At 40.7% G+C, this 14256-nt stretch overlaps 1 protein-coding gene across 1 annotated transcript in view; it reads left to right on the top strand.

The window, feature by feature from the left end:
• LOC134634880 (receptor activity-modifying protein 3-like) overlaps window positions 1–13209 on the top strand; it is a 37344-nt gene extending 24135 nt beyond the window's left edge. The window contains exon 4 of the mRNA XM_063484309.1: window positions 11427–13209. Coding sequence (XP_063340379.1) covers window positions 11427–11682 — 256 coding nt within the window. The 3' untranslated portion in view covers window positions 11683–13209. The remainder of the gene's footprint in view (window positions 1–11426) is intronic.
• Window positions 13210–14256: the final 1047 nt, after the last annotated feature.

The raw sequence follows: 14256 nt of genomic DNA on the forward strand, positions 1-14256 counted from the left end.
CTATATCAATCAACCTGTAATCAGTGAGTTGATGTTGGTAATGCTGGGTATCTGTATCTGTGCACGTTTAATGTCTGCCAGTATTTCTTCAGCATTCTGCATAGTCGTGCACTTGTGTGCATCAAGTATCTCAGGCATTAATTTTGACACATGCAGTATAAGTTCAGTTTTAATCGCAGGTTAAGGAATTTATCGCTGCTGGATCTTTTTTTGTAGAATCCCCAAATGGCTCATCCTAAGCACTTGTACTCCTCCCATATGTTCCCAAGGAGACTCAGCCCAGCACCTGTTTGCCTGCCTCTTATATAACTGATTGCCTCTCTATAAATTTGTGCTTTTTATTATAAATGTGTTTATTAATTATCATTTAACACTTAACAGAGGAAAGATTCCCTCTCTTTAAAGACAGAGGCCATAAATTCTTCCCGCTCGCCTAAAATGAAGTGGTGATCTTGAGAATAGTGGACACTCTCTGCTACGGACGCACATCTTTGGAGTAAATGAAAGTGTCGCCTTACATTAGCGCAACCTTAATTTGACAATGACAAAATAGCACATGTGCTATCCGGAAAGCACACTGGAAGCTGCTTTTACAAGTTATGCCAGAGGATATTTGTCATTTTGCACAAAGCAGCTGCTAATGATAAAATACATCTGGACACCAAAAAGCCACCCACATTTTAAGGCTTTTATCTTTATCATTCTTCTTTTTCTTCACTATTGTTCTCTTCCTGTCAGAGTGCTGTATACTTGTAATTTCAGTTGGTGAGCTGTTAGCTGTGCATTGGTGCCAATTTCCCAAAAAAACCACTCAGACAGATAGACTGTAATCCATCTCGGCCTTCTGCAGCTGGTTGAATGTCTGTGAGTAGGAGAGCCGTTGGAGGCATGCCTCCCAAAGCTGGAGCTGGGTTTTTTTGGTGTTTTTTTTTTTTTTTTTTTTTAAAAAAAGCCCTGACCACCCGTCTGCATCTGTCTTTATCCAGCTTTTCCATCTCATTCCTTTCTCTGACCTTTGACCTCTTGCAGTCTTTTCCCCCCCCTCCCTTTACAACAACTGCAGAGGCTGAAGGCGCAGGAGTCAGCTATAAGACCGGTTTCTTGCATAATAACACACACACACGGGAGTCTAAATAATGGTCTGAGTCACTGATATGAAGCAAGATTTCTGGGAATAAGGGCCACCACCTTCACCAACTGGTCATATCCTGTGTTTTTCATTTTAAATCGTTTTCTCTCTGTTTTTCTTGGAAGACTTGTCAGAGCTTCATGGTGATTTCCAGAAACAAAATATATTTGTGCTATCTGTTGGCTGCAGAGTCCTGATTAACAAATCAGGATGGCTTTGTCAAATTGTGTTCAGCTGAAGACTTTTCTATTTTCATGTTGAAGATTGGACATAGAAATTAATTTAAAAAGCAACTTAACTTAAATTAAAATTGGCTGTACAAGTAGCTTGTAGACAGTTGTGAAAGAAGCCTCCCACAAAGAATTATAACTGGATTCTGCAGTCCCTCAGTCAGACAGCTTTGTTGCGAGTTTTGGCTTTTTCTTTTGGATTTCCTTCACATTATTGTTCAGCTTCACTACTGCGGCTCTCATAAACTGCTCAACACCAGTTAACAGACTGACAAAACATGACTGCTGATGTTCTTAATACAAATGTGGCCATTAGTAGCTAAAGAACCAAAACCAACAAACCAACGCTGTATTTAATTTTATTTTATTTAGAACTTAGAAACTGTGGATTTACTGGTTTAACAAGAGAAACATTTTAAATTAATAATTTGCTCACACTACAGTGGGGATAGAGTGCTGCTGACATAACCTGAGGACATAGCCAGGCGGTGGAAGGACGACTTCAATGATCTCCTCATTCTCACTGATACAGCCTCTGTAGAGAAAACAGAGTCTAGGCCCAGTTAAACAACTCCTGAACGAACCCCGGGGGTTTACGAGACTCATCCTGAGTTTCTTAAGGCTCTGGATGTCGTGGGGCTGACTTGGTCGCACCATCGTACAGAAGCTGTGGGCGGTGCCTCTGGACTGGTAGACTTGGGTGGTGGTTCTAGAAGATAATATGTAGAGTGTGTTTAACTTCAGGGAGACCCAAACACTGGACCAGTTCTGTTTTGTGTGTTGCAGATGATCTAGTTCTTGTTAAACTGTAGCAAGAACTTGGTTTGAAATCCCAGCTATAACTCTCAGTCACTATTTTTTGATGGGTGTTGGACTCTATCAGGCTGCCCTTTGTCACCGATTTTGTTCATAACTTTTATGGACAGAATTTCTAGGTGCAGCTGAGGCGTTGAGGATATCTAGTTCAGTGGTCTCAGGATCTGTTCTCTTCTTTTTTACAATGATGTGGTTTTGTTGTTGCTCACTTGGTGTTGGGAATGAGTTGCTGCACCAGGTAGAGGAGTTTAAGTATCTCAAGGTTTTGTTTACAAGTGAGTGAATAAGGGAGATAATAGGAATAGTAAAGCCTCTGCAGTAATGTGCATGTTGTGTCTGTTGTTGTGAACAGAAGGTTGATCTACACCCTACCCTCACCCACAGTCACAAGCTGTGGGTGGTGACCAAAAGAGGGAGACTGTGGATACATGCGGCTGAAATTAGATTCCTGTGATGGGTGTCTGGGCTCGTCCTTAGAGATATGGGGCGGAGCTTGATCATTCATGCTGCTACTCCTCCAAACAATAAAGAGCCAGCTGAGGTGCTTCGGGCATCTGTCCAGGATGGCTCCTAGATAAGATGTTTGTACCATGTCGTACTGGCAGGAGTCCTAGTGCAGACCCAGGACAACAAACCTGCTTGATTTGGTGTCTCCCTGGATGAGCTGGAGAAAGTGGCTGGGAATAGGGAGGTCTAGGGGTCTCTGCTTAGGCTGCCGCCCCCCTGACCCTGAACCCACATAAATGGCAGGAAATGGATGGATCAAAATAATCATTTGCATCTAAATCCATTAAATTAAAGTCCTAATGGCGAGTCAAGCTGACAGCTCCCCTGGCTCGGTGTCAAAACCCTCTGACCAGTTTCACAATGAAAACTCCTGACTGTAAACCAGACACAATACGACATAGGCTGGAAACGAGCCAAATTCATTATTTAAAGGTTATAATTAGCTTGTGTGTTTTGATCAGGGAAGTTGTCTCTGAATAAAAAAAGCTTAAATAATAAAGTGTTTTTTAGCAGAGGTGGGGATCCTTTCAAGTGCTATTTTAAACTATCTGAAGTGCAGGATGGGTGGCGTAATGTCTGGTCTTTTCTTATTTTGCTCACCCATTGCTGTTCCAGTCATACTCACTTAAACTGAAGGATGTAGAAATGGATTTTTACTTTAATCCTAAATCTGATCTGCCAGTGATGTCTGACATATAAGAGTGATAGAGAGATGAAACCACTTTGCCTTATTTTGCCTTTCCATAATCTTTTCCTGTGTGAGTCCACATTTTACGAGACAATTCATTTGTGTACGACAGTTCATTTACATGACAGTGAAGGATAAAATGACTTTCTCAGAAGCAGTGTGCTTTGGAGCCTGGAAGTAGGCGATAAGAATGAGAGAGAAAGCGAGAGAGGGAGAGAGGGACGGCACGAGCGGAGCCAGAAAGTGGTGAGAGGGATCGAGCTCGGAGAGCGAGCGGCCTCATGTTTAAACAAGCGGTGACCCCTGCAGAGCTTCCTCCATTTGACAAATGAGCCGTGCCTCTCTGCAGTGATTGCTGCTGGCCACTCACTCAGCCAACACAACTGTTATTGTTTGAAATGAGACAGTACAAGCTTGTCAGGTCACAGAGAAGGGCATGGATAGACCACTGAGAGGCTGTGTGTACTGTGCGTGCATTTATGCACTTCAATCATTTACTTCTAATAACATATTGATTTTCTGCCCCGAGCAGTTTATGGCTCCAGGAGAAGCCGTACTGTAAGACGTAATGTTGTGCACACAGGAACAGCGGTGATGGTCTGGACCTTTAATAATGAATTCACCGTTGTGTTTGGTCTTTGTGTGGAACAGATGCTGCTCTAAAGTCATCAGAGGTTTTCTTTTTTTTCCGGGCTGCTACTAATGATAAGCGATAGACCATTTAGATGAGGAAACCTTATTCTAAGTGGGTTATGTGGTCATAACACACCACTGATACCAACAGCTGTGAGCCTTCTGGGGAGTGAAGAGAGAGGACTGGGAACGGTTAAACTCATTTGAAGTCCATGAAAAGGTGAAGCTGTTTAAATATTGTTACATCGTTTCTCCCCTTTGACCAAAGAAGCTCTCAAGTTACAAAATGTAAGTCCAAGTCAAATGTCAAGTTGTGTTAAGACAGAAACAAAACACATTTTCTAACATCTGCCATGAATTTGACAGGTGAAAAAGTGTCAGCTGTGCACTTCAAAGGCGGCTCATTGTTGACTCTTTATTAAGGTTTTGGTGGGGGTGGGAGGTAGTAGTAGCTCATCTCCACCTCTCTGTGGTAAGGCAGCGTGGACAAAGAGCAACAGCCTTGTTAAGCTGAAAAGGGTGTTTTTATGTGTAGGTAGGTGGTGGTGTCGACTTCTTTTCGTTAAAACATAAATAATGTAACTGTCATATTTCTATGATTTGCCTTTCTTTCCCTCTTTTCTCCTGATTTAAAAACATCTGAATGAAGAGAATAACCAAGCCTGTCGTTTCACTGAGACTTTAAGTTCTTGCTTAATTTAATAGCTACCTTATCACTCTTGTGAAATCACCAAAGAACTACAACTATTCACCACTCAGCAGTAAAAATGTAAAAATTTTTTTTACAAATGTTGAAACAGCATTGCATTAGATGTTTGTACAACACAATGTCCAAGTATGAATCAGTCACCTGTCTTTAATAACAGTCTTTGGATCCTTCGCAGCGCATAAATAACAAAATTTGTTCTTGATTAAGTTTTAATCGCGGTCGTTGTAGCTGTGTATTATTAACTCTATTGAAAGTAAATGCTTCAACTACCTCTTGGTTTGATATAAAAGTGTTCTTCAAGACATTGGCCAGAAGGTTATAATAAGACCTTTCATATTATCAAAATGGCTCTGGAAAAAACAAAATCAAACATTAATTTCCTAAAGATGTCCTTTCCATATATTACATGGAAAATGTATTTTACCATATAAATGGTGAAGGTCAACTTTCTTTGTCTGGTGAGCTATTGTTAATCAAAGGAGTCATCCTTCATGGAGCCAGAGGAATAAAGAATTCATATTAGGGATTTTTTTTTGTGAAGCCCAAAAGGAAATGCCTCATTATAAAATCCCAGTCTTTGGAAGAAAAAAAAACTTATTACACAAATGGTTAATGGCAATCTTTTAAGAGTTTTCTTATGCTCCAAATATGTGTGTGAAGTGCAGACAGGTAAAAAGTACAAAAAAACAATTTCTTAGTTTTGTTCATGTTTGTCACATTTAAATGTTTCAGATCATCAAATAAATTTGAATCTTGGTCATAGATAACCTGAGTAAATGCAAGATGCTGTTTTTAGATGATGATTTCATTTAAGGAAAAAACACAACAAAAAACTACCCAAACCTACATGATGCTGTGTCAAAACACCTAATAACTGGTTGTGCCACCTTTGCACCAAGAACTGCGATTAAGTGTTGCAATAACTGGGAATGAATCTTTCACATCACTGTGGAGGAATTTTGGCCAAATCTTCATTGGAGATTTCTTTTAATTCAGCTACACTGAACAGCCTCTTTAAGGTGATGTCAAAGTAGCCTGGTTGATTTAAGTACAGACTTTGACTGGACCACTCTAAAGCCTGGTTGATTTGGTTTTTTTAATCACTCTGAGGTGGACTTTATTATTTTATAATTGATTGAAATCTGTTAATTAGAGTCCTTTAACAACTTGCTGGTGTGTTTTTGATCATTGTCCTGCTGCATAAGCCAAGTGTGCTTGAGCTTCATGGCACAAACTAATAGTCGGACATTCTCCTTCAGGCAGAGAGCAGAATTCACAGTTCCATCAATTACAGTAAGTCAACCAGGTCCTGAAGCAGCACAGAACTACTGAATGAGTCGTCGAGATCTTGAAGTAATTTTATTAGGTTGGTAGGTTAGTGGGTTCACCATCGTTCCGGGTATTCTCCATTGGTGGATAATGGCTCTCACTGTGGCTCACTGAAGTCCCAAAACCTTAAAATTGGCTTTGTAACCTTTTCCAGACTGATAGACGTCACCGACTTTGTTTCCCAGCTGTTTCTTTGGATGTCTTGTGAGATTTTTTTTCGAAGAGCTTTTAGCCTGCTTCAGTTTGTCACACAGGTTCTTTTCAAGTGATTTCTTGATTCAGCAGGTCTGACAGTAATCGGGCCTGGGTGCGGCTTGTGACAGTTGAACTCACCTTTCCCCAAAAAATCACACACCGTTGATCACACAGGGATAGGTGTTTTTGGATTGCTTTTTTCTATTTACTCAGGTTATCTTTGACTAATATTAAAATTTATTTGATGATCTGAAAAATGTAAGTGTGACAAAAACCTAAGCAACTGTATAAGCCCAGTAACTGGAAAGCTGTGTGACTCAAACTATGTTTATTGAAGAGTTTGCAGGTACTCTGCTGCATTTATTGCTCACTTTGGACATTTAGAAGCTAGAATAATTATTGCATTATTATGTAAGACATACCTTTTATTATGTCAAACAACTGGCAGCCTGTGTAGCTTTGGGGAGACTACCTGATGTTTTAAAAAGTAAGAGGAAGTAGAGGTAGGAAATCTTAAAACTCACAATGGTTTAAAACTTACTGGAAGCTAATTTCCCCCACTTTCCTTGTCTTGAGTGTAATAATACACACTATATCACCAGACATGCAACAAAAAATTAAATATATTAAAAAACCCTGTAACAACATTTAGAAATGTGAATATGTGGAGTCTCCTTACTATTAAACAAATTACAAGCTATTATCTTTCAGAGCTAAACGCTCAAATTGATTTATGGGCCTGGATTTTTCTCGGGGCTTAACAATATCTCAGGGAAAGAATTAGAATAACACAGTTAGTGAAGCTTTATGTCTTGGCATTAAAATACTCCAACTGGTACCAACTACCAGCAATTTCAGTATCTGTCTGCAATCTCAAAACTGTTATGTGGGTATACAACTATCTGTATCGTTACACATGAGTGTGTTTGGTTATATTGTGTATTCACATTTGTTTGTAGTCATCGCCATGGTTATGCAATCATTGGGACATCAGCTGTGAATCAGATCAAACTATTTTTTTCTCCCCTCGTAACTGATGATCCCATGTGGATGAGAGTTTAAAAACATGTTGCTGTGCGTTACATCTGGGAGCAGTTTCAAAAGTCTGCTGTTCCCTACGGTTTCAGTCTGCATTTTGATCACTTCTGTCTAATAGCTCTTGTACTCTCTGTCTTTGTGTTTTCTCCAATCATCAAAGCCTTTTCTCTGCCATCACGTTCTCAGGTTCTTCTGCCAGTGGCGTAAAACACTGCATCAGTTTCGTAAGCCTTAATGACTCCCAGTATCTTACCACATTAATCAAAATAACTGCATCTGCAGATATTTCTAAAGAGTTAGTAACTTTCAAACATAACATATGAGCTTATGCCCCTCCAATAATATACTGCTGCTGAGTTCAGATTTGACAGGGCACTCGTCTTATCTGACATATGGTGCCTTCTTGCCCTGCTTGCAGCGCACTATATGCATCTATACACAGTGTAAGCACACAGACAGCAGGGCTTATTTGATTTGTGGCACTTAAGCAAAGGGCATTCAGAAAACAATGGCTGCAGCTTGACGTCAGAACCGAACTTATATGTGCTATAGACAGGGCAGCAGGGTGAAGCGGTCTAAATATTAGATAGCACATTAATGAGCCCTTGTTCCTGCTCTCGGCTGTTGTCCTATGGCAGGGTGGTAAATCTGTGTAGCAGTTTAACATAATGTTGCTGATGTTACCTTGTATTTCAAAGATTTCCTGTCAGCACTAATGTTTATGTGTTTCGGTTTTTGTCAGTGGACTTTCATTGTTTTCAAATCACACGCACTCACACACGCACATGCACTACTAAGCATTCATTGGACACTATGTGACTGCATGATTCCACAGGAATTATGAGGGTAAGCAGCAGCCAGTCGGTGCTAATCAAATGCTCTTGATTAGGTGATCATTAGCATGTGTGAGCACCTCTATGAGAGCAGATGTTTTGGCAATGGTGCAATCTTCCCAGGACTGAGTGTTTCAACAAATTCACCCAAAGGTCAGACTGTGCAATGTTCAGAGATATTTCAAAAAACCCCAAGAGCTACAATTCAGACTGCAGTCCTCAGCATATTAAATGTTAAAGTTCATGACAGTACAACTAGAAAAAGACTGAACAAAGTATGGCTTATTTGGAAAGGATGCTAGGAGTCTCTCTAAAGAGACCATGGCAGCACAGCTTAGGTTTGCAAAGATGTATTTGAACAAACTACAAGACTTCTGGAAGAATGTTCTTTGGACAGACAAAACCAAAGTGGAGATGTTTGACTAGAATGCACAACATCACAGTTGGTGAACAGCAAGCTGAAGACACATTAGCACAAACACCTCATACCGACTGTCGGTGACTGAGCACGGTGGTGGAGGAGAACTCTTCATTTTCTTTCTGCTAAAGGTGGTACTACAAACTACTTTGTCATGGCTGCGATGAGTTTTTCACAGGACTGCACGTCAAGAAAAAGAAAGCTAGGCTGCCTCGCAATTTTAAACATACATGCAGTGTAGAGTATACAGTGGCTTGCAAAAATATTCGGCCCCCTTGAACTTTTCCACATTTTGTCACATTACAGCCACAAACATGAATCAATTTTATTGGAATTCCACGTGAAAGACCAATACAAAGTGGTGTACACGTGAGAAGTGGAACGAAAATCATACATGATTCCAAACATGTTTTACAAATAAATAACTGCAAAGTGGGGTGTGCGTAATTATTCAGCCCCCTGTGTCAATACTTTGTAGAACCACCTTTTGCTGCAATTACAGCTGCCAGTCTTTTAGGGTATGTCTCTACCAGCTTTGCACATCCAGAGACTGAAATCCTTGCCCATTCTTCTTTGTAAAACAGCTCCAGCTCAGTCAGATTAGATGGACAGCGTTTGTGAACAGCAGTTTTCAGATCTTGCCACAGATTCTGGATTGGATTTAGATCTGGACTTTGACTGGGCCATTCTAACACATGGATATGTTTTGTTTTAAACCATTCCATTGTTGCCCTGGCTTTATGTTTAGGGTCGTTGTCCTGCTGGAAGGTGAACCTCCGCCCCAGTCTCAAGTCTTTTGCAGACTCCAAGAGGTTTTCTTCCAAGATTGCCCTGTATTTGGCTCCATCCATCTTCCCATCAACTCTGACCAGCTTCCCTGTCCCTGCTGAAGAGAAGCACCCCCAGAGCATAATGCTGCCACCACCATATTTGACAGTGGGGATGGTGTGTTCAGAGTGATGTGCAGTATTAGTTTTCCGCCACACATAGCGTTTTGCATTTTGGCCAAAAAGTTCCATTTTGGTCTCGTCTGACCAGAGCACCTTCTTCCACATGTTTGCTGTGTCCCCCACATGGCTTGTGGCAAACTGCAAACGGGACTTCTTATGGTTTTCTGTTAACAATGGCTTTCTTCTTGCCACTCTTCCATAAAGGCCAACTTTGTGCAGTGCACGACTAATAGTTGTCCTATGGACAGATTCCCCCACCTGAGCTGTAGATCTCTGCAGCTCGTCCAGAGTCACCATGGGCCTCTTGCTGCATTTCTGATCAGCGCTCTCCTTGTTCGACCTGTGAGTTTAGGTGGACGGCCTTGTCTTGGTAGGTTTACAGTTGTGCCATACTCCTTCCATTTCTGAATGATCGCTTGAACAGTGCTCCGTGGGATGTTCAAGGCTTGGGAAATCTTTTTGTAGCCTAAGCCTGCTTTAAATTTCTCAATAACTTTATCCCTGACCTGTCTGGTGTGTTCTTTGGACTTCATGGTGTTGTTGCTCCCAATATTCTCTTAGACAACCTCTGAGGCCGTCACAGGGCAGTTGTGGAGCTGTTTTACAAAGAAGAATGGGCAAGGATTTCAGTCTCTAGATGTGCAAAGCTGGTAGAGACATACCCTAAAAGACTGGCAGCTGTAATTGCAGCAAAATTGGTTCTACAAAGTATTGACTCAGGGGGCTGGATAATTACGCACACCCCACTTTTCAGTTATTTATTTGTAAAAAATGTTTGGAATCATGTATGATTTTCGTTCCACTTCTCACATGTACACCACTTTGTATTGGTCTTTCACATGGAATTCCAGTAAAATTGATTCATGTTTGTGGCTGTAATGTGACAAAATGTGGAAAAGTTCAAGGGGGCCGAATACTTTTGCAAGCCACTGTATATACACTTTGGTGGCCACAGAAAATCAGATGAAAAACAAAAACTTGACCTTAAATCATCAAGATTCTGATTCTGTATTAAAACCACAATTAAGCACGAGCTTAATATAGTGGGTAATTGGCAGTGCAGTTTCGTCATTAGGATCGCTGATGACCTGTGCAGTTATTTCAAATGATTCCCCAGGCTATACAAGTCCCACACTAATAATGCATAAGATGCCATAATTAAGGCATAATACAGTTTAAAAATAAATCTGAACAAAGCAGAAGTGATGCCAAAACGACAAAGAACAAAGTTTTGTGGAAAATAGTTATAAAAATGACGTCAATTAGGAAGCAAAAATATGAGACTGTTCGCAGTACTGCTATAGCTAATGACATGACAGCTCACAGTTGCTAGTACAGTATTTTGAGAAGCGACCACAACAATAGTGCTTGGTTCATGAACCATAGCAGTCTTTTTTACCAGCCAGTCTGTAAGTTTTAATAACATAGAGTGTCATATCCACATCATCGAAACATGACAAATCAGCTTCGGATCAGCGGGGAGCGTGAGAATACTGTCGCTCGGTTTAATGTTCACCTGCTGAGGATAGGAGCAGCTCTCAGTGTGTCATGAGAAAAGAAGCTGGACCTCTTTGATAGAGAATGCAGGACGGAGAACGAGGGATTAGAAATGGTTCAATGTATTCATCAAAGCAGAGCTCTGAGTTTTTAAAAAGCTCCTGGTGAAATAGAGATGGTAGAGGGCCAGAAAAAGCAGTGTGTACCCAATCACTATGATGGATTACATACCAAATTGCTGATGCTCGGGGTATTACTAGCTAAACCACAGAAGGGTTTAAATGCCGGTGTGCTCCTAAGAGTAACAGCAGTAGAATAAGTAATGTACTTCTGAGCTATGATAGGAAGGAGGGAAGCCATCTGTGTTATGTATTTTAATATTTTCATGCTTAGAACTAAGAGTCATGACTTTCTCCTCCTCTTTTACATTTCCTTCTCCTGTCTGTCTCCTCAGTGAGTACCACCTCTTCACCCTCTGCACAGAGACAAAGTCCCAGATCGTCGACTGCTACTGGCCCAATCCGCTGGTGGAGCGCTACATCATCCACATACACAAGCACTTTTTTTCCAACTGCACCATAGACCAGCCGGTGTGGCTCGATCCCCCGGACGACACCCTCACCATCCTCATCCTCATCCCCGTTTTCCTCACCTTGGCCATGATTGGCCTGGTGGTCTGGTGCAGCAAGCGGAGTGACATCCTGGCTTAGGTCATGACCATGGAAGAGATGGGAGTAATGGACTGAATTTAACGTCCCAGTCTCTTCACTAAGTAAATACTGTACACAACGCAGGAGCGCACAGAGGACTGTTTCTGTTGGTCAAATTATCCTGTAAGTGGCACTGCAAACCACCTCAACTTGTAGAAATGAAGGAACCAATGGTAGAGCAAGGTAGTGTTTTCTTTAATATTTTTGTATATTATATGTACTTTTCCCACATTTTGGATCATCTATTATTCAACTGTTCAATGTTGAATCCGTCCTTATTGAGTAGAAGCTGAAGGGGATGCGTTTTATTGCTTTCTTCCAGAGAACGATAATACCGCTCTCAAGTCTGCGTGGTGAGTACAGGTGGATGCTGGTTACCTTAGTGTAGCTCAAACATGGATGAAAACAAATCCAGTTGTGATTAATACATAACACCATATTATTCAGTTAAACCTAACAAAACCACAACTTTGACACTGGAGTTTGCCTGGATTAAGGAAGTGTGTGAGGTAGTGAGTGATGCATGGCCTTGTAAGTAGAGTTCTTGTGCGGATCCGTGTGGAGTGTTTCCTGTATTTATGCTAAGCTAACCAGTAGATGGCTGTAACTTTTTTATTCTAAGACGACACATCTAATTCTTGACAAGAACGTAAATAAGCATTTCCCAAAAATGTTGAACTGTTACTCTGAGATGCAGAGGATTTTGTTTGTTTATTTGTCATGGGGTAATTTGACCAGCGGGAAAAATGACCAAATCTTGGATGCGTTCTTAAACCTCATGGATCCAGACTTTTGATCTTGTTACAGCACTGTATCACTTTTGAAGGCCAAAGCACCCAACAAACATCAAAGTCAGTGATTGACCTCTGAACTGGTGGGATGTACGACTCCCCAAGGACATTGCTGTTAGATATATTAACATGATACTGTGTGATTTGTTGGAAGAGGTAAAAAGGAAGAAGGCCAGACTGTCATTTCAAGAGATACAAAGTTTATGCTTGTTAATGACTATCTGAATGGACTTTAACCACTGGAAAGGATACACTGCCCAAAGAGAAGGTGACACTGTGGGACTTGAATTTCTTGTGTGTGTAGCTGAGCCCCAAAAGACTGTTTTAAAACAGTGTAACTTATCAGATACTGTTGAATAAAATACAGCTGTTATTCACAAACAGGGGTTCTCAAGCTATGGACTGATGCTGAGACCTCTTATTGTATAGTCATGCTCTCTGCCTGTGCTCTCTACTGTATGTGCATCTCCTCTCCATCGTTGCTCAACTCTGGTGAAAGTACACACCGATGCGTCGAACTGAATTCCTTTCGATAGGGGTTTAATTTAATGTACCTGCTTCATCTGATTTTTGGACAGTCCTCACCAGCCTCGAGGCAAACCGAGCAAAACTCTGCTTGTTTTATTTGTCTTCAAAGTGTCTCTTTGCCGGCACCTACACACTGTGTCTCACTGAAGCTGTTGTCTGTGGAAACAAAAACTTCCCTTGATTAAATTTCAAATCTCTCTTGAAAAAACTGGCTCGTCATTTATTGTGTGAACTTATGTTGCTTTCGGTTTATTGACTGCTAAAAAAGCCTGTCTTTGAAGTCATTATTTGCTAAATATATGACGTGCAAAGTGTAGGCCTATTTAATGATTTGTCTAGAAGTCATGGTGAACACTGTTTAAACACAACAAAACCCAGTGCAAGCATTTAAGTAGATTTCTAAGAAGCCTCAGCCTCACGACTAAATCTTCCCACTTTAGTTTTCCTCTAAATGTTTCTTTTAATTGACTGTTTTAACAATCTTTATCCCTTTACCTTCACATGCTCTCACTGTCAATGATCCCATGGTCCACATACATTTTCTCCTGTGAAATAAATCCATCTTTAGTTGCATCAGTCTGAGCAGAGGCTGCTCCGCTCATCTTTGTGGCCCCAGATTCCAAATAAAACCTGCCTTCGATATTTAATGCGTCTTTTTTTAAATATATATTTGTGTCATCTATGATCTGAAAGGTGTCTGAATGTGTGCATGGAGTTTAAAATAATGAGCTCAGCATATGTACAAGTAATGGCTGTGAGTCCAAAGCTCAGGTTTCAGACTTTCTGACACAGCCTTCTGGCAATTCTTTCTACTCTCTGCTGTGTTGGATGACAGAGACAAATAATCTAAGTGAAAAAAAAGTGTAGCTATAAGAAGACACCTGTCTGCTGATTATATCTATGCTCTCCGAGAAGCAGCCAATCAGAAGAAAATTGACTTTAAATGACTGGAGGATGAACTGAGAGGCTGCACCAAGGCACGGCATAAGAAAAATAAGGAGAATTTTGAACTGCGAATATTGCAATTTCATTAGAATCCAAGAATCAAAATATTGAGCTGGAAATTAGGATAAAAGGAACACTTCAAGGTCAAAAAGACAAACTTCAGTAAAAGTAGGAACTTTGGATGCTGTCCCAGTTTGATGTTCCTAATTTTGAACACACTGGTGTTTTAGTATGCAGCGAGCTGGAGTACAGACCACAGAAAAACTGACATGAATACCCTAAGCTGCTGACACATCCAATCTCTGATCTA

The sequence above is a fragment of the Pelmatolapia mariae genome, linkage group LG9, assembly GCF_036321145.2.
Source record: "Pelmatolapia mariae isolate MD_Pm_ZW linkage group LG9, Pm_UMD_F_2, whole genome shotgun sequence".
NCBI lineage: Eukaryota > Metazoa > Chordata > Actinopteri > Cichliformes > Cichlidae > Pelmatolapia > Pelmatolapia mariae.